We start from the raw sequence: 22098 nt of genomic DNA, 5'->3' as shown, positions 1-22098 counted from the left end.
GAGAATATTTTTTTTTACTTCAAGCCTTGGACTGAAAAACCAGATAAAATAAGAATGATATGATTTAACCTCAAACCCATTTGAATGTAGCCGATAACAGCGGAGCCCGCCAATTGATGTGTATTCGAATCATAGGAGCAGGTAATCGACGATATGCTTCTATTGGTGACATTGTTGTTGCTGTAATCAAGGAAGCGGTACCAAATATGTCTTTAGAAAGATCAGAAGTGATTAGAGCTGTAATTGTACGTACTTGTAAAGAACTTAAACGTAGCAATGGCATGATAATACAATATGATGATAATGCCGCGGTTGTCATTGATCAAGAGGGAAATCCAAAAGGAACTCGAATTTTTGGCGCAATCGCCCGGGAATTGAGACAGTTAAATTTCACTAAAATAGTTTCATTAGCACCTGAGGTATTATAAGAAAAAACATTTTATTATTTAATGAAAATGAAATAGATAAATTAATAAATTATGTCTTACACATATATCTAATTATTAATAAAATTGGATTTCGTTTTTTATTTTTTTTAATATATATTATTCTTTTTGAATAAAAATAAGTATAAAAATAAATATAGAAATATAAAAAGAAATATAGTTTGTTCTAATTTAAATTATTAATATTTTTTATTATTTTCAAAAATTATATTTTTATTTTTACAAATACACATATCTCGTTTACAGTAAGGACATATATGAAAATTAAAAAATACACATATCTCGATACGGATAAAATTATCTCGTTTATAGTATAAACAAGATAAGAGATGCTGATGTATTTTTCTAATAATTTTTAAAATTATTTATTTCAGAAAATAAAACATTTATTTAATTTATTAAAATAAAAAATTCTCACATATTATTTGATTTATTGTTAATAAATATGTGTATCACTAATCAAATTAGAATTAAGTTCATTAAGGATAAAATTAGAACTTAGTTCAAATATTATAGACCAAAACAATATTTTTTCAATTGTAAATTGTTATTTATTTTCAAATATTTAATAATAGGGTAAAATATACTTTTGTCCTTAATGTCCTTAATGTTCTTAATGTTTTCGATTCATTCAATTACAATTGAAAAAATATTTTATTTTTGTCTAAAACATTTTATATCATTCTAATTTAGTCTTTTGTTCAAAGTTAAATATTTTCTTCTAAAAAAATGGGATACCTTTAATTATAGTAAATTATCAATTCAATTTATAAATTAAAACATGTAAAATATTAAAAATATAAAAATAATTAGTAATATATTTAGGACATATAATTATAAAAACAAATTAAATTTGTTAACCACGGTAAATGAATAGTAATTACCTATTACTTAAATTATACATTCTTTCGTTTTTAATAATAATAATTTTAAGAGTAAAAGTAAGTTAGTCTCCAGATCTTTTTCTTTTTTAAATTCTATGAAAAATATTTTGGTTAATATTAAAAAATATTTTTTTAAAGTTTTTTTCATCTAATGGACTTAATTCTAATTTGATTAGTGATACACATATTTATTAACAATAAATCAAATAATATGTGGGAATTTTTTATTTTAATAAATTAAATAAATGTTTTATTTTCCGAAATAAATAATTTTAAAAATTATTAGAAAAATACATCAGCATCTCTTATCTTGTTTATACTATAAACGAGATAATTTTATCCGTATCGAGATATGTGTATTTTTTAATTTTCATATATGTCCTTACTGTAAACGAGATATGTGTATTTGTAAAAATAAAAATATAATTTTTGAAAATAATAAAAAATATTAATAATTTAAATTAAATCAAACTCTTAAAAATAGAATATTTCAAATAATAAGAAAGATAAGCAGTTTCAAATAATAGAAAAGATGAGCAGTTTCAAAATAGTAGAAGAAATAGGCGGTTTTAACTAACTAATTAATGAACTTGGTCTAGTAGTTAGCTCACTAGTTTGCTTAAGGGAATTCGAATCCCGCCTTATTATTATTTGAATTGATTTAGTGTAAATTCTAATAAAAAACGCCGGTGGATGGAAGTAGTACGGTTAAGATCGTCTACCTTTCATATTAATTGAAATATTCTATTTTTAAGAGTTTGGTCTAATTTAAATTATTAATATTTTTATTATTTTTATAAAATATATTTTTATATTTATAAATACATATATCTCGTCTACATGGTAATAATTTTTTAAATTATTTATTTTAATAAATAAAATATTTATTTAATTTATTAAAATAAAAAAACCTAATAAGTTGTCTCTATGACACAGATATAATGTCACACACTCTCTTTTTTTTGTGGGTCCAATGAATCAACAATTGTGTACTCTAATTAATTCTTTCCCATCCAAGAGTCATCAACATAAACTACTAATGCATTGACACCTATCCTTCTACATATGTAAAAATAATTTCCTTTCTACACCATAGAATCCACCTTAAAAATTTTATTAAAAAGTAACAAAAAATTAGAATTTTGATATTTTTGTCAATATGAAACTTATTTTTTATGGATATAACGTCAATTTTTTTTGTTTGATGTGTACTTTGGTCAGCATTACGTACTTGAGTACAAATGATTGTTTTTTCAAAAAGAATCCTATAACATTATATAAAGATAGGTTATTAAGAAAAGATAAAAATACATTTAAAATTCTATGGTATAATGCAAAGATAGAAGATTGTGTTCAAATTGTGTGAATTAGTCACTTAAAAGATGACCTGACATAATAGTACATCTAGAAATTATATATGTTGAACTCTGTTTTAATATATTACTAATAGATAATTATTAGCCAATGAGTTATAGCTCAAATAGCATAATCTTCTCATACTTAATTAAAAAGTTGCGAGTTCGAGTTTCTTGTTTTTGGTATAAAAAAAAATAGATAAACAACCTACAAAAGGGTATGGTACATATCTGAATAATAGGATAATATAAAGAAAAAATACATAATACTGTAAAATTATTAGAAAGAGAAAGAAAAGAAAATACGAGAAAAAAAAAAGCTAGAAGAAGGAGGAACACGGATTCAGACACGTTAATAGAAATACTTAAAGCGTGTATTTAATAAAACTATTAATAATATAGCGTTTTTCTTTTTTTTTTCCCTGCTCTTTAGACTGCATTCTCTAAAGAAGAGGAGTGCATGCAAGCATAATGTTAAAAACAGTTATATCTTAATTAGACTTGATTAAATATTTTATTTGATAGTAAAATTTTATTCTTATTTGAATAAGTTAAATCAGGGATAAATTTGATCATTAATTTTTTTTTCATTTTTTAAAATCTTTCGGTCATTTATGAACAAAAACAAAAACGCACAAATCATAGAATTACCATTTTTTTTAAAAAAACGCCTCATTTTTTTAAATTATATTTATAAAAAATCATATCAAAACCCATATTTTTTAAAATATATATCTAATATCTAATTATTTTTATCATATTTCTATATCTTTTAAAATCTATTTGCCATTCTTATATTTTAGATTATTAACTATATGAATTTTGTAATATTATTTCGGTAATTTATTTACTTCAAAGGGAATATTTTAAGCAGCTAGGAAAACACATTCAAACCCTGCTATTCCAGTCACCAAAAAAAAAACCCTGCTATTCCATTGTTCTTATATAAATACATGAGAACTGGACAGTTAAAAACAAAATCCTACTTTCTGCTTATCTGCGCCTAAATTTTTCAACGGTTTAATACTACTTTCTCATCTGTGTGAACAGCTCTGGTGGTTTACTGCCTCCGACTGCACCAAAAGGAGAAAACCCACCCCTTCCTTGGTTGCTGAATGCCCCAAAACCCCCAGTTCCTGGAGCAGCTCCTGCAAATCCACCAGTTGATGAGGCAGCACCAAAGCCGCCACCAGAGGAAGCAGCACCAGCAAATCCACCAACAGGAGAAGTGAGTCCAGAGAATCCACCACCTGTGGAAGCAACACCAGCAAAGCCTCCACTTGAAGCTGCTATGCCACCAAATCCTGCACCTGTTGATGTTATGCCAGCAAAACCTCCAGCAGCCGATGCTCTACCAGCAAACCCTCCACCGGTGGCAGCAGTTGGAAAACCACTATTGGAATTACTTCCAGCAAATCCGCCAAAACCACCGGGAGCTGCAAAGCCACTTCCAGGCAAAGCACCACCAAGCTGTCTTGATTGTCCGAAAGTACCAAGGACTGATCCAAGAACCTGTTGGCCAGATCCAATTTGTGCTGGCTGCCCAAACGCACTTGGAGTTGGTGTTGGACCAGTTCCCCCAGCACCAAAGCCACCAGAGAATGCACCTGTGTTTGTCGACTGGGCGGATGTAGATGACTGAGAACTTGGGAATGTAAAGGATGCAGGTCGAAACAACTCCCCGCTAGGAGGTGAGAATGTAAATGACGAGCTTGGCAAACTTGTTGCTACATTACCAAAGGAACCTCCAAATGGGTTTTGTTTGGGCACAGATGAATTAGGGATTGGACTAGTCCCAAACCCACCGAGGCTCCCAAAATTCAGTTCAGTCGTGTTACCAGTCTCAGGAGCTTCTTCATCCATCTCATCCTCATATGAAAGACCAGCATCCATACCCCCATTTTTGCTACTCGGAACATTAGCAGATGTAAGGAAAGAAGTCGAAAGCTGCATAGATCCATCGGATGATGGCTGCTCTGGTAGAGAAACTGGGACTACATTGGGTCCAGAACTTGCAACATTTCCCGAAGACTCCTCACCAGTAGGAGTGAGATTTCCAGAAGGTCCATCCTTCAATTCAGACTCACGTGTTTGAGGTTCACTCAGCTGAGGGGTCATCTCTGCAGCAGCATCTGAATCTGTATTTAAATTAGACACAGAAGCTGGCCGAATCTCTGACTTAAGTGACTCTGAGGTTGAATTCAAGCCAGACGTAGTAGTTGAAGAGAACACTGCATGTTTAAGGCCCTGATCAGATAAGACAGAAGCTCTTGCTGAAGTAGTTGACATAGTGCTATTAGAGTTTATGCTGGTGTCTGAACTAGACAAAGGTCTGCTTAATGGCACTGACACTGGAGCTGGAGACACTGCTGCAGATGAGATGGAAGATGACAATGGCGAAGCTGATAATGGTTTAATAATTGTAGGTGACGGAGATTCACATGAACCAGATGTAGGCAGTTCAGAAATATTTTCATTGGGTCGGCTTTTAGTAAAATTGAACTCAGTAATCTTTCCAAGGGAGGTTGATGGTGCTGATATAGCAGATGAATGTGACTCCAAGGATGAAGAATCGTGTTTTTTCCAGGATTCAGAAGTAAATGCACTTGAAAGTTTGTTTCCCATTGTAGCACTAGTAGCCATTGTTATTTTACTCATTGTACTTGGCATTTCAGTAGATTTAATTAGGAATGAAGGTTTTTCTGTGTTAGAAAAGGAAAGAATAGAGGATTTTTGAGGTGTTTTCGAATTCAGTATTGATGTATTATCACTGTTGGAGAATAAATTAACTCTTGGAAGATCCAATTTTTCGGAAGCAACATTTTTGGTTTCTGTGTAACTACCAGGCATCATTGCAGCTGGCGATTGTGATACAGGCCAAGAGGGAACTGCTGAAGTGATATTTTGTAAAACACGGGGTTTGGACTCTGAAACTTGTGTGGGTGCTTGGAGGCTACCAGTCCATTTAAATGCCTGCTCTGAACCCTGTTTGAGTTCAACAGGAAAATCCAGAATTCCCTGCTGTATGTGTATTTTGTAGAGAAAGACCAAAGTCAGACAGCATGATGAATAGTATGTCAGATTAACTATTAATCGAATACCTAGAGGGAAAAAAAAGGATAAACAATTAATCTCAATTCACCTTTCATTTTAGTTGCAGGGAAAGCAATTGAAGGTGTTCCCACATCTGATTTTTGAGAAGCAGATTCTGTCATCATAGAAGTTTGAACCTTTTCTTTCTTCAATGAAGAGAATGATCCATTCCGGTTTGGTTTCTGCGGTTCTTTTAGCAGCATCCTTTTGATTGTGGTTTTAGGTGGTTCAAAGGAGGCCCAACTCTGCACCCAAGTTGTTAAAACCCACATCATAACCATTAATAAATGCAATATATCCATCAGAACATTCTATCATATAGATCCCATCCAAAAAAAGAAAGACACGGAAAATTCTGCATCCAACACTAATTTTAAAATTTTAGACTTTTGTTGCTTGTTTTACATGTGTCTTTCCTTTTAGTAGAAATTCTTTTTTCCATCAAGAATTTCAGCAGTGCGAGATAAAAAGTAAAATCAAATCTTTACCCACAGCAATTAACTGAGCAGCATTAACCAATCTGCTTGCTTAATTGTGTGGCATAGTTGTATGATAAAACCGAACCAACCAGTAACTGACTAATACCTGGTCAAGTGAGTCTCTCCTCCTCCTAGCCGTTTCTGGTTCACAACTCTTCATAGCACTGGTTTGAATTCTTTTAGATTGATCTTTCTTAGAAGTCGAACCAGAGACAAGCTGCTTAGCTAAAGGGGTCCTCACATCTTTCATGGCTGGAGAGCCAAAGGAATTGTCAAACGGAATTCCTATTGTTTCAAATAACTCTCTCACATTCTTTTGTTCCTTAGGTAGAGAGCTTAAACTCAATGTTGTCATTTGTTTAGAAAGGCATTCAGAGAGATTCTCAGCAGCTACAAGTTGTGAACTAATTGCATTATGTAGACTATGCATTGACTGAATGTGTCTGCAAAGAGGAGAGAAAAAAAAGGGAATTATAATTTAGTAAAACAAAACACAGAAAAAGGTCAAAGTCTATAGCATTTATACCTATCCATATAGTTTATTATTCATCATACCCAGTTTATTTGTTTATTTATCTACTAGTAAATCAATACTTAGCATAGAGAGAGAAGAATAATCAGTGTGTTAGATTTACAAAAATAAGACCAAAATAGACTCTACCAACAACAAAATAGACCCCAACAACCACCAAGATACACAAATGCAGTAAGCCAGTAACCCTCTTTGACCACTCTGAGGCTTGGTTGGGTAAAACTTTTACTTTTTAAAAGTAGCTTATGAAAGCTGTCTTTCAAAAGCCAGCTTTTTAAAAGCTCCATACCTGCGCTCGGAAAATCAAACTAAAAATGGCTTTCGATAAGCACAAGCACCATAATTGCGTTTAGTAAAATAACTTTTAAAAGTAAAAAGGACCATAATAGACATAGATATAATAAAGAATAATTACTCTTTTCGTACTAATAATTAATAAGGAAAATTTTGGATATTTATTATTTTATAGGGTTATATTAGACATTTTAATTTTGATACGTACAAGCCAACTTTAAAAAGCTCCGCCTTAGGTGCTTTCAAAAGCATCCTGTTAGGGATTTGGTAATTATGGGGTGCTCAAAGTCCCACTTCGAGTAGTATGGGATGCTTGATGTTGTATATAAGGAGAGTGGTTCTTCCCCCTTAACAACTAGCTTTTAAGGTGTGGTTTCCCACTTTCCTTAGATACTTAACAATGGTATCGCCATGGAAAGGGCTACCTATAGGCTGGATTAAGGTGAATACCGAATACTGATAGACTGTAAGGTGTGGTTTCCCACTTTCCTTAGATACTTAACACATCCCTAGCTTTTAAAAGCTACAAACATAAGCACGTGAGCTTTTAATTTACCAAACACAAAACGAGGTGCTTGTGCTTTTGAAAAGCACAAGCTCCTCTCCGAAAAACGCCTGAATCCACATGAGGAACACAGTTAGAGCAGACACATGCGCAAGGAGACTAAAAAGACAGATGAGACATGCAGTCATGCAGAATGTGAAGCAGGCAGGAGTTTACTTGATATCTAAGCTTATCTGTATATAAAGGAATTGTACTACAAAATACCTAAGGAAAATGAGGAAATGGATACAGAAGAAAACCAACATATCTACAATTGAAGTTGTGTATACCTGTTAAGTGGATTAAGTATAATGTAAGCTCTAATAGTGGCTACAAATTATCATACCTAGGAGGTCCATATCTATTTTGACAAGCTCCATGATCTATATTACGGCCACCATATTGACTGAACTTGTTCAGTTCAAGGCCATTGAAGTGCCTCTCCAGTTCAATTAATTGATATGTCAAATCCTGAAACAATTGAACAAAATTGTTAAATGCTAGGCATCATGAATCCCTTATTGGAAAAATATCACCAATACCTGATTCAGAGTCAAAATATGTTGTCGCTTTAGCTCTAGTTCTGAATTCAGCTTTTGGCGATTCCAGAGGTCCCAATATCGGCTATCAGCAGCTTGTTTATATATGCCTTCCATGTATATTTTTCGTGCCACAACTGTCATCCAACAAGATAACCATTTAAGTAAAAAGAATAACAGGTTTTTAATGAAAAGGAAAGACTAGATGTGTTAGAATATCCAAATATCATTGTCGGAGAATATAGTACTTATCTTTCTACCTAATGTTATTTATCACTTGTTTAATTGTTTCATTAGGGTGAATATAGTAACTAATGCTATAATGAATTGGACCTGTGTTTTGCCTTTTGCAATACATCACTAATATCAATATCTGATTACCCTATTGCTTATTTCTCTCCCTGACTACTACCAACTTAAAGCCTTGAACAACCTGATATATTCAAGGAATCAATGGCAAATTACAATTACCCCATCTTGAGATATATTGATTACACTTTACTACCTCTAGTTTAAAACGACGCATACCTCCCTTAATTCATTTGGAGACAACATATTGATCTCCATTAAAATTTTATTATTTTTTTTAAATAAAAAGCATGTAAGATGACTTCTTTACATTACTCTTGAAATCCTATAACTGTCACCATTGATACACTCTTTACTGTTATACATAAAAAAGTAAATACAAAAAGGACAAATAAAAACAGATTAAAGGGAAAAATACAATACGCATCTGCATGTAAACATCACCTTGTATGGTTTTATTAAGTAGATAATGAACCTCCTCAACATGTTCTTCCATTTGGCACTGCATAGTGAAGCACAGACATTTGAAAATGAGCCACCTCAAAAAATATGAACGAAATAAAAAAGAAACAGCACCACCAAGAACAGAACAGAAAAAGAGCAAGGGAATACCTAATGAATATAAAAAACATCAAAATAAAACCCCAATAGTGAAAAGAAACGGGTTATTTATGCTAAGCTCCCCTAAAGTCCAGTCTAGTCATTTCTAGAGCTTCTTGAGTCTTGATGTTTATGAATATCTCAACAACTGCTTCATGTATGTGTTTAATATAAGTAAAGCAATTGTTGAGATATTCATAAAGATCAAGACTTAAGAGAGAGGGCAAACTTGAAGATACCATCAGTGACCCTCTCTCTGATTTTGGAGTTGAGATATATCTTAGTAGCTAGATTTTCCATTAGGAAATTATTGCTCCCACTGTGGATTGTGAATTTAGGACTACCAATTTAGCTGAAGAAAGAGACTGCGCTCATATTTATGGCAGAGTTGAAATTCTTGCCACGAATGTGATACAAGCACCAACCCATCCCTTTTTGTTTAAGTTTTCAATAACATACAAAATTTAATGACGTAGAATTAATATTCACAATATTTCCATTGTAACCAATGTATTAGATTAAAGCCTGAGTTTCATAGTATAGTACAATTTATAGAATAGTTCCATCGTGTACAATGTTTTAAGTCATCTATTTGTTGAATTTTGAAGACAAAAACAGGATCAAGGACCAACTGATCTAGCCTAAAAATATACATGACTGTATCAAATATACACAATTAAAAATTGTTAATAACCCCATCAAGTGGGAAGAGGTTTTATTATTGTAATATTGCTGTGGTATATAATCAGGATCTCTACAGCACTTTAAAAAATAATCTGTATTAAGTCAATACCATAATACAAGTAAAAAATTAAACATTATATTATTATCCACAACAAGAGATGTCATGGAAAAGATGTTATTGTAACAGGAAAGGTGAAAAAAAATAGAAAGGAAAGAAATATCACCGCCCAAAATTTGCAATTTCTAGATAAGGTCTCCATGCCTTGCTCCACTGCTTCAATTGAACTTTTTAGTGACTTAGTGCAAGCATCTTTAAATCCACCAGCCTCTTCTATCGACCTCAACAGTAGATCCAGTTCTTTTGTCATCTCATTGATCTAGAGAAAAGAATAAAAAGAGAAAAATTAAAACATGGAAAAGAATTGCATAAGAGTTCCTGTCTTTTCTCCTTCTAAATCCTTTCTACTCATCTAATAATAAAGTAAACTAATAGCAGAGGAAGAAAAATATGGAACTAAGTCTAGATTCTTCTTTTGGCACAAGTGGCAAGATGGAAAGAGCAATTAAGGGCCTCTCGTTTCCACTTTGCTTCCTATTTTCATCTTTCAGTTTTCTTTTTCAGAATTTTATGAAGAAAAAACTTAGATATAGTGAAAACATATAATCCTCTAAAGTGTTCACTTTTTTCTTCGGAAAATTCTGAAAATAAAAACATCAAACATGAAAACAAGAAAGAAAACAAAAAAACAAAAATGAAACAGGCCTTAACATACTCTCATCAGTACTACCCTGTCAAATATGAAACTATGAAACATTTTCAGAAATAATACATTGCTAAACGGCTTTGATAAATCAGAGTTTGAGATCCCAAGCATTGATGAAGTTCCATGCTGCTCATTAGAAGGATGAAATTTCCGAGTAGAAGACTTGCCAGCTGTTGCATTTCCATTCAAAGACAAATGTGAGGAAAATGCTGAGACTGGTTGTGTATTTGCGGATCTTATTGTAGTAACTTGTTCTGTACTTTGAATAGGCCTAACGGCAGAATTGTCCTGTACAAGAGAGGGTTTTTGATCGATGCCTCCAGGAACTTTGGTACTGTGAACATTTGTACTGCCCTTAGTATATATTTGACTTTGGTAACCCACACCACCAATAGGGCTTGACGTTGAAAATGAGGAGAAGTCAGATCCTTTTGGAATTGAAGATGTTTCACTAGGTGAATGATGAGAAGGTCTCTGTGAGTCCCATGGACTGTTTGTATTCCATGGAACCTTAGACATCACAGTAGTTTTCTGTGAAGTGTTATTATGTGACAAAACAGGAGTAGCAGAATGAGTGTTTGTCATAAAAGAGCCAATATTTGATCCAAGTGCTGCAGGATTTTGACCTAAGTTTGCCCGTTGCTCAAAGGTAGATGCACTATTACTATCAGTGGCATGGTTCAGATCTACTACATTTTGAACTGTTTGCTTAATATTAGACTTCAAATTTGACAGTGACTCCACCTGTGGGTGCTTAACAAAATGTTCAGTTTTTGCCACTTGCTTAGAATTGGCAATAGCCTTGGATTTCTGATTCTCACTTGCTTCATAAGCCTGCACATAATTATTATCAAAATTGTCATTAACTGAGACCCAACAGTCAACGCAATAACTCTTCTGTTTCAAATCCAAAAGTTGAAGACCAAAAACACCTGATCTGATTCCTCTTTCTGAAATCCATGAGCAACAGTGGAAGGATCCTCCACAGGTAGCTTCAAAGAAGCATCTCCCTCAATGACAGCAGGAACATCAGCTGAAACTTCACGGCCTGCAAGACTAAAAACAATTCCTTCTCAACATTTTATTTGAAAATTGCATGTGGAGAAAAATCTATACAGCTGACAAAATAGAAAACATACTTCAAATAACATACCTAGCAACATGGAACAAAACAAGTTTTCCATCTAATGTAAGACATATGAGAACACAATGTGGTGAGAGCTCTTTCCTTCCCTCCACACCAATTTCAACTCCCACTTTCTGATATATTGATGCCTTATCAATACATAGACCCAAGAGCAAATTATCATCACCATTTTCTGAAAATGAAAGTGCATTAGGACTTACATAAAATATAATTTATACTCACCAAGTAAATATAGAACTTTTCATTTGTGTTGTGCGCGCGTGCGAAAGAGAGAGAAGGGGGGGGGTCAAGAAAGCATATGATTGCATTTTTGGGGGTTTTCTACAATCCTGAATAGATATGGAGAAACTGGATTTCAGGAAGCCTATCCTCTCTTCAACTTTTGGATGCAACTGTCTCGATGAAATAAAAGCCCAACAGATAACTTTTCCTGGATTATTATGGCTGAGTTTGGATCTCACAAAGTTACACAAAAGTTTCGCTATCTTTTCCATTAACTCCTTAGTCTATCAAATATTTTCCCCTAAAGACGCCTCCTTAGGAACTTCCATTATCTCAAGAACTCACGATACAGAGGTCACTAAATTTGCTTGATTCTATTTATGTAAAAATGACTTTCTACTTTCATTGGGGAAAAAAGAAACCAAAAAAAAAGGCATAAGAATATGTATTTCCATTAATTGATATTTGCCTTTTCTGATGGAAACAAAAGAGGTACCATAAAAGGAAATGAGTTTGGAAGTACCCTGAAGCTCAATTCTTGGAACACAATTATCCCTTTCAATATCAACAAGCACAGCTTCATTCTTATAATCATCCACTGACCAACCTACTAACATAATGTGCTGATCCGTATTCTTCTTGTTGCCATGGATTGCAAGCTCGCTATAGTTATTCAAAAAGTAAAAAATTAAAAATTAGAAAAAATCAAGTTCATTTCCAATATAATTCTTCATATAAATAAACTATCATTCAAGGCATGATATTGATGACCATCAAATAAGTTTTAATCAAGAGTAAAATATAACTTTATCCCTTTATAAAAAGCATTATTATGTTTCACTCGCCTCCTTTATTTCTAAAGGATACTCTTCAATCTTCACCACTTCTTTACAACATTAAAATAAGCTACAATTCATCTATTTTCAAATGTGACATTTTTTGTGTGATAAAAAAAAAGAATTTCATTATGACAACAAGGATAATACAAATTGGGGGATAAGGGATCTCCTATAAAATGAAAAGCAAAAAACAAAAGATTTATGTATAAAGCATAGGTTTCCAATCTCTCAACATGTTCAAGAGGGAAGTCCCCATAAATATCATGACCTACACCAACTAGATGCTAAGTGTCTAATTCTATCACAAAAAACATGCTTGTCAGAAAATCTGTTATTTTGACATTATAACATGTTGATATATATTTATATGTATAATTTAATTTTGAAATTATAATTATAATAAGAAAAATTGTACTTATAAATTAGTCAATGTTGTACCTTTGTATTTTGTCAACTATTAATTAGAATGTTAATTTATATATTTTATGGTAAAATAAAAAAAATTCTTGTTACAGAAAGAAATGTTTATAAACACTCATAATTCTGCAGAAAAATGTTAAAGACAAGAAGGAATCTATTTTCAAAGCAGAATATCAAGTCCAATAAACCTAGATCAGGCAACAAATGAAGTTCTTATTTTATTTTGTAACAGTTGGAACTGTGTTCAAAAATAGACCTAGATTTGGTTTTAGCCAATGTAGGCTAAAGCAAAATGAAGCTTCTTATTATATCTTGAGATATCTATAATGTCAGGATGACAACATACATAAAATCTTATGCATGTTTAAAAACCAAATAGTAAAAGCAATAAAGAGCTTTCATGTTATGAAGCTTTAACATGTATTCAAAACGGGGAAATAAGGGGTGAACGGAGTGTCAAGCCATGAAATGCAAAACAATTACCATTGTTCTAGGTACACCAATAAAAGGTAGGGTCCACTTCCAAATGGTACAATGTCATCAATAAGTCCTAGGTAGATATCAGAGAAAGATTGGACAACAAATTCAGAACAACCCTGAAAGAAAAAAGAAAAAAAAATGTTTAATGCTGCATGTAAAATCAAATGCAAGTTCCTTTGGTTATTACAGCATCCATACGAATGCATTTTTATTTTTATTGCATAACCAGTTAGGGACTAACAACTAAAGGAGTACCAGTATAGGAATTCACATCAAAATCCATTTAGTAGTTAGTATAGGGACTAAAACCAAATCCATAAACACGTGGGGCTAAAAGCAAGTTTTAATATTAAAAAATATTAGTTGAGTACAACTACAACTGAAGATATTTCCATCATGGAAAACTAATTATAGTGACATTAGGTACTAGTTTAAGATGTATAATTTGAGATTTGAAGGAGAATCACTCTCTTGATCATTTGATAAATGATCAACCAAATTCAGTTCCCAGCCAAAGAATCAATTCATTTAAGCTGTTGAGCAAGGGCAAACAAATGCATGTCCAGCAAAAAATTTACTAATAGGTAATAGCTAAAAAAAAGAGGTCTAGATACATTATCATGAAAGAATGCTAAAGTGCAAATATTTATTTTACCAATAACCAAGCAATATTATAAACAAATTCACTTTTACTGAAAGCATGCAATCATTCTCAAGATCCAGCAAATGTAAATTTAATACATATGGTGAGGTATAGACATGAATAGGTCATAAATGCATGATACCAAAAAGCAAATGCAAGAATTTTACACTTACAGCCCTAATTTCACCATTTCTACTTCTAATAACTTGGAGAAGATAATTTTCCTCCTTGCCATCTTCAGTAAATTGCAAGCATCCAATTATAATGGAATCAGATCGAACACACTTGACAGAATCCACTGGTACATCTCAAAGAAAAGACTTTATGTTAGACGTTCTGCATAGCAAAGAAACAGCACCATGTATTGAATTTTCAACACCAAAATCCAAGCAAAAAATAAAATGGGGAAGTGCATTTCTTATTGACACTTCCTAATAGTGTAATACCAACTTTTTAATTACTTCTAAAAATAGGGTAAAGTATATTTTGTGTTCTTGAAATTTAGCAAAAGTTTCAAAAATACCCTGAAGTTTTATTTTATCCCAAAAGTTTTCGATTTGCATCAAATATATCCCCGATAGCTAAATTTTCAAAAAATTTAAGACCAATCCAACAAAAATGTATGAAAATTATGCTTGATTTGCTTGTGTTGAAGGTTGTTCTTATGAAATTATTATTGAATTGGTCCTAAATTTTTTGAAAAATTAGCGGCCAGGAATATATTTGATGCATATCGAAAACTTCTGGGACAAAATTGAAAAAATAAAACTTAGTAGTATTTTTGAAACTTTTGCAAAACATCAGGGACAAAAAATATACTTTACCCTCTAAAATATTTTTCTATTCACGTCAAACCAACAACAAAAATATTATCCCACTAGGTGGAGTCAACTACATGAATCAAACGATGTTATTACGTCCTATTACGTATCATGTTTGTAGTGAGACCGGTTACACATAGATCTCCTTTGACCACCACGTGTATGGTTTTCTTGGATCTTACTCTACTTTTCGCCACCTGTCTATATTCTATCTGATCCATTTTCCTAACAAGATGTTTTGCTGATATTCTTCCCACATATCGAAACCACCTAAGACGAGATTCTACCATCTTTTCTATAGGAGCTACTCCAACATTATCTTATATTTGCGTTCCTTATTTTGTCTATACGTGTATGGCAACTCATCCATCTTAGCATCCTCACCTCTGTCACACTCAATTTATGTTCCTACTCACTTTTTGTGGTCCAACACGTTGTTCCATATAACATAGTTCAGTCTAATGGCAATGCGATAAAATTTGTCATTAAGTTTTAATGGTATCTTTTTGTCGGATATAAAATCAGACGTACTTTGACCAACCAGCTTGATTCCTATGTTGTACTTCCTAATTTCTGCATTATTTTGTCTGATACCCCCAAGATACTTAAAATGCTTAACTTGTTGTAGAATGCTATCTCCAAATTTTACTATGTTAGTGTTTCCCCCTCTCGACCGAACTTACATTCCATATAATTCGTCTTATCGCGGCTTATGCGCAAACCACACACCGCGAAAGCTTCTCTCTATAAATCTAGCTTCTGATTTAAATCTTGTCATGATTCTCCCATAAGGACGACATCATAGGCAAAAAACATGCACCATGGCATGAGTTCCTGAATATGCTCAATAAGCACTTCCAAAACTAATGTTAAAATATATGGACTTAGAGTTGAACCTTGATGCAATCCTACACCAATGGGAAAATCCTCTGTTACACCAAATTGAGTCTTCACACTAATTGTAACCCCATCATACATATCCTTAGTTACACGAATATATGCAATCCTTACATTCTTCTTTTCCAAAACCTTCCATAGGACTTGTCTTAGTATCTTATTTTATGTTTTTTTCAAATTAATAAACACTATATGTAGATTTTTTTTTAATTACTCCGGTATCTCTCCATCAGTTTCCTTAGCAAGTATATAACTTCTATGGTGGATCTACCTGGCATAAAATCAAACTGGTTTTCCTAGACCTTTGTCTCCTGTCTCAACCTCCGTTCTATCACTCTCTCCCATAACTTCATGGTACGACTCATAAGTCATGAGTTTGATCCCTCTGCAATTTCCACAATTTTATATATCCCCTAGAGACCAAAATGTTCTTACTCCACTCGTTTGGCATCTTCTTGTATATTAAAATTTCATTGAAAAATGTGGTTAAACCAATTGACGTCTTTTCCTCCTAAGGCATTCCAAACTTAAAGCAACAGGGAAAAGATTAGAATAAAAAACTGGAGGTATTTACATGTATAAGTCTAAAACCAATATGTTTCCCCGCTGTATTTTCTTATGATGGCCTGGTCACACCGCCGCCTTCATAGAATCCACCGGGTTGACCCCGAAGGCCGAAAAAGAATCCCTGGTTTGACCAACAAACTACGTGGGAGAAAGAAGGAAGGTTGTATAGGCCATCTTGGAAAGTGTCAAGTGCGGCCCATACAATACCAGGGGAGGTGAAGCAGAGGGAGCTGGCCATTGGGTAGAAGGGGGGGACTACCATAATTGCCCAAATGGGAAATGCGAGAACATCTTGATCGAAGGCTACCATTAATAAAAGATTGAATCAGCATTCAGCAGCTAGATTTTAATTCCCTCACTGCCGCTACTTTTTATTATGCTTGATTGCCTAAAACTGTAAATATATATTAATCTTGATCTCTGAGGAAGTAAGAAATAGACTAATGACTTATAATTCCAATTGATTTAATAGCTTTGACATACTGTCCTTATGATTGAAGCCTTGTATAATGAGAAAAAAAATAGAATAAAAAACTGGACGGATTTATGTATAATGAGAATCATCCAAAACTAATGTTTTACCATAATAAAAGATTGAATCAGCAGCTAGATTCTGCTGCTTTTTGTTATGCTTGATTGCCTAAAAACTATAAATATATATTAAATCTTGATCTCAAGCTCAGAGAGCAAGTATGAAAGAGTAGTGACTTATTTTTTCTAATCATATTCGTTTAATAGCTTTGGGATATTGTCCTTTTGATCGAATCATTGTTAATATATTTGTCAACAATTTAAATATTGAAAGTCAATAGCCAACATGAGCACATACACATATACAATATCTTAGTGTATTAAAAATAGAGAGATGAAGAGGAGAATGCAAACCTTTTATGCTACAATTCAGGTCAGAATCACCAATCCAGGATTTGAAAGATAACGAAATTGAAATCCATTCTTCAAACTTAACCGATAAAATACTTAGAACATTCCTTCTTGCCACAGCAATAAAGTTCCCTTTTATGCCCCAATCAACTTGAAGAAATAAATTAGAACAAGTAATTAGATTAGACATGAAAATAAGTATGCCATGAACCAAACGGAAGAGAGTGAAGAATCTTTGCAATGAAGATTCCCCAACAACCAGATAACAACTAAAATAATAACTGAAGCTATGGTAGTGAAGCAAATAATGTAGCAGACTGAAATTAAAATTAACTCATACTGTCTAGCACTGGAATTTCACCCATCAAATCAATAAACACCAAATAGCAAATATTGATAATAAGGTGGCAAATAAAGTAGAGCAGAATAATGATAGTATCATACCAGCTTCAACAGAGTCCATCACACATTTAAGGGGAGAATTAACCTCTCCATAATATAGCACTCCCGTATTTGAAAGCACAACAAATGAATTTTCTGATGTTGTTATCCATCGCATGTCCTTGACGGTAGCCGAATCATTGAGTGAACAGGAAAAAGACTGCTTCACTTCCTGGTTAATGATGATACAATAAAAAACAGATTGTCATTACAAATTAAAAAATCATAAACAGGACAAACACTAAGAATAAGGAAACTTTAGAAGAGCAAAAGTAGCCAATGTCCCAAACTAACATTTCTACTACAGAAACCCCATCAAAAAGCTAAACCAAAACACTCAGGCAGTAGTGTTAGCATCCAGCAAATTCTTGTGTAAGCTATTTTTTCTAGGGATAGGGATAATCTTTCAACCAACAAGAGACTGAGAGAGTACATGAGACTTCAGGCTGGACATGATCCTAGTCTAATAATAAATCAAGTGTTAAGAGAGAAAAATTTTCTAGGGACTGCGAAGTCACACTAGGAGATAGCTAAACCAGTTGCTAATGTTTCTGGTTGAGGGTGGATGCTAAGGAGAGATCAAGGAGAAATGTTACAAACCTAGAGATTGAGTGGTGTCAACTGAAGGACACAAAATAATACCTATTTAAAAGAAATCTATAAAAGGGATTCTTGGAAGTGCCAACATTCTAAGGGAAGAGATGACTAATTAGGAAGGGAGCAAAAGTGATTCTTGGATTACCAAAGGATCCCCTTACCAATGGCATCACCAAAAGGATTTGTTGCCGTAAATGCCATTGTCAGAATTGCTTTAGGTTTTGGTGCAGTTTTATTTTTTGTTTGTTTTCTTTTTTTGGGGGGGTGGGGGTTCTGTTCTAGAAAAAAGAAAGGAGCTTATTAAGGTGGAGATTAAATACATATTAAAGAGGATAAAGTATCCACCTAAGCAAAGAGCCAAAAAAAAATGGAAAGCATAAATCATCTTGATAAACTAAGAAAGCTTCCCATGCCATCCTATGTGATATTGAACCCCTGTCTAAATAAATGAAACCGTGTTATAAATATATACAGAAAGCATAATTGTATCCCATTTCAAGCAACGTGCTAAAGAAACCTTATCAAAACGAGCGTTCAGCTGCAACCAAATGTATATTCAATGCAAAATTTGGCCTCCTCAATTCTATTAAAAAACATGAAAAATAAATCATGAAAACTGCTCAAGTAACCTAAAACACGCGACACTCGCCATAAATTCCACATAAGATGTGCTTATAAAGAAACAAAAGTATGTAATGATGTAAGAACATGTGAGAAACATATTCTAAGCAATCAATAGATGTTATACACACATAAGAAGAGCCTTGTTCCTATAGAAAAAGAAATTCTTGTAGGACAAATGCAAAGAGCACACTAGAAAATAAAGTATCATCAAAGAAAAACTCAAAATAATAAATAATAATACTAAGAGGATAAAAAGCCTGCAACAACAGCACATCATTAATTAACTCTATTAAATGCCAGAGTGGAAATACAAGGTCTGTATGTCTTTCTTTCAATAATCTGAGAGCTTAACTAGCCTCAAGATGAGACGGGGTCTGGGGTCATCATAACAATAGTAGAATATTAGTCAACTGTAGTTTTTAATACATTGCTATTGACTATTTCTACAATTCCTCATTGATTAGCTATTGCACTTAATTTAATCTTTACTAAAATATACAATAAGGTGATACAATATCCTAATGACTGTTCCAACAAACTGCAAGCTACTAACAATGATCATGCAAAAGCCAGAGTTGTTCAGAAGATATTAAAAACTTCAGGCACCAAAAATTAGAGAATGCATTACAAGCTTGCCAGAGGAACAGAATATCAAATGAAATGCATTATGATGACAATGGAGAAGTCTCAGCAAAAACAACATATCAAGAAGAGATAGGGGAGTTGTAAAGATGGATATTTTTTTGTTGATGTGTGACTTAAAAAAAAGAAGAAAAATAAAAACAAAGACAAAGGAACGAAAGAAAACAGCAGGGCAGGGATACAAAACCCTAACCCATCTCTTGAGCAAGAATTGGCTCGACTTCCATAGGTGGATTAATCAATCTACTGCAATTCCATCATTCTGCGCTCCCAACTTGGCCATCACATCTGCAACTCAATTAGCATCCCGCTGAATGAGAGAGAACTGAATCATCCAATTAGCTTTCAACTTCAGATAAAAAATCTGCTGGATCAAATCCCTCTCCTCATGCTCTTGCGGGATTTTCCAGTGGTTTACTGGATAGAAAGCATCTGCAGAGTCAGTCTCACACACAATAGCTGTCATCATTTGCTGGTAAGCCATGTATAGACCTCTCCAAACTACCCAAAGCTCAGCTCGCAAAACCCCGTTGCCGAAAACAGGACCAAAGCACCCAAAAACCCAGTTGCCAGAGCTATTCCGCAACACACAGCCAAAGCCAGCACAGTTCTCATCCATAAAGACACTCCCATCACAATTTAACTTAGCAAAACCTTCCTCAGGTCCAGTCCAACTCGATGGATAATACTAAAGCTTATGTCACACTTTTGGGGGATCTTTTATAGGGAAATGCTAGTTGTATGTCTAGCATTTCTTCATTTCCCAAACCTCTCGTCCAAAAATTTTCAAGTTTCAATGTTTTGGTAATAGCATATTAGAGACCAATCAAAATATTTGGGTTTCAGGAACCTACAAAGCCATTTGGGCACTTCCCCCGACAAAACTAAAATGCTTAAACAAATAAATAAGAAAAAGTAGTGTTTTCACACTCTGGCATAACTAGGTATAAAGTAGTTCTGGATACAGAAAAAGATAAAAGTAGGCATCCAAATACATCAACATTTAGCATAATGATAACAACAACAAAATGATGGAAAAAAAAATACCTTATTCAAGAAATTAGGTACAGAGTAAAACCGTATGTCGCCGGAGACCGAAGCTGCCAAAGTTGAGTTATCCGTGGAAAGAGCCAAACAGTGAACCCTACCAATAGAGACATCAACGAGACTCAGCTGTTGTACAAGAGAACCACTCCCCTTCTCTTTAAATTCGTTTGCCGAATCAATAACGTCCTTCGTCCTTACAACAAAGAACCCTAAAAATAAAAATAAAAACCTAAATTAACAACAGTGAGGACCAAATACATTACCAGAAATGAAGTAAACTAGGATATTTACCCGAAGAATGAGCAACGAAAACGAGACGGAAGCGTTCGGAGACTGCAAGAGGCTGAGAAGGAAGGGATTCAGGGTCGTAGTTGGAGTCTTCATCGGGCTTCAACGGTACGGACTCGCCTATCTTGGAAAAGAAGTAATCCTTGGTACCAACTAGCTCGCCTTCGAGCTCGTCTTCTAGGTCGACCTTGATTGGTGGATCGGAAGTGCCCATAGTGTCTGATATGTACACTGTTAACAATGCCTAATGTACGGTTAGGTAGTTAATAAGCGGAAGCGAGTGCGCCCAAAGTTGGCCACCGCAACGAGAAGTAGATGTTTAGAGTGGCGAAGTAGAAGGCAGGGAAGAGATGGCAAAGCAGAGCGGCGGAGTCAGGAGGAACGAAGCTATCGACGAGAAGCTTCGCTGGAGGAGGTCGTAATGGGAGGGTTGGGTTGACGGCTGGTGGGTGATACTGGGTGGCGATGCGGCGGTGCAGACTGCTGAGTAGGGCAAAGAGGAGGTGAGTTTAGTGGAGGACGGGGAGAGGAGCGTCGAGATGCTGGGTTATTACTTGTTAGCGGGATGTTTCTTTTTAACGAGTAACGCCTCTTTTCGGCCCTGACTTTTTTCATTATTGACAAGCTGCCCTGACAAATAAAAAATGACTAATTGACCCTTATCTTTTTCTTCGGCTAGACACAATGTTCAAAAAACCAGTTCGAACCCAGCGGTCGAACCATGAATCGATGTAAAAGTGAATTGGTCATATACCAGAATCGAAAGATTCAAAAACTGCTATTTGATTGTCGAACCGATCCTGATAGTTGAGGCCATGCTTAATACCACATGATGGAGGTTGTGCATGGCGCTGGCCAAAGGTCTGCATGAGGCTAGGGCTACGCAAAAGGATTTTGTGATTGCTGTGGAGGCGGTGATGGAAGTGGGATATAGTAGCCTTCAGAGCAAGGGACGGGGGGCATACTGGTGCATCTAAGGCTGAGGCTGAGGTAGTGGAGCAAAAAGTGGTGACAGCTG

The 22098-nt window shown here is 34.1% G+C and overlaps 2 protein-coding genes across 2 annotated transcripts; one reads left to right on the top strand and one right to left on the bottom strand.

Moving 5' to 3' along the window:
• The first annotated feature begins 116 nt into the window (after positions 1-116).
• LOC127745681 (50S ribosomal protein L14, chloroplastic) lies at positions 117-428 on the top strand. Its single transcript, XM_052258905.1, has one exon. The coding sequence runs from the start codon at positions 117-119 to the stop codon at positions 426-428; it is 312 nt and encodes a 103-aa protein (XP_052114865.1).
• Positions 429-3527: 3099 nt separating this feature from the next.
• LOC107487091 (nuclear pore complex protein NUP214) lies at positions 3528-21802 on the bottom strand. Its single transcript, XM_052257853.1, is given in 17 exon segments — positions 3528-5788; positions 5791-6023; positions 6364-6700; positions 7974-8098; positions 8170-8303; positions 8920-8977; positions 9984-10136; positions 10590-11357; positions 11456-11579; positions 11677-11842; positions 12416-12555; positions 13635-13747; positions 14448-14572; positions 17445-17591; positions 17886-18054; positions 20793-21001; positions 21084-21802. Coding segments are annotated over 17 exon segments (5289 nt in total). The 5' UTR covers positions 21295-21802; the 3' UTR covers positions 3528-3711.
• Between the last annotated feature and the right edge of the window lie 296 nt (positions 21803-22098).

The sequence above is a fragment of the Arachis duranensis genome, chromosome 1 (assembly GCF_000817695.3).
Source record: "Arachis duranensis cultivar V14167 chromosome 1, aradu.V14167.gnm2.J7QH, whole genome shotgun sequence".
Taxonomy (NCBI): domain Eukaryota; kingdom Viridiplantae; phylum Streptophyta; class Magnoliopsida; order Fabales; family Fabaceae; genus Arachis; species Arachis duranensis.
The sequence above is the reverse complement of the archived record's forward strand: the minus strand, read 5'-3'. Positions and strand labels throughout refer to the sequence as shown.

What these genes read in the sequence shown, in the direction of transcription:
- LOC127745681 (XM_052258905.1), top strand. Translation starts at nt 117, where the DNA reads ATGTGTATTCGAATCATAGGAGCAGGTAATCGACGATATGCTTCTATT.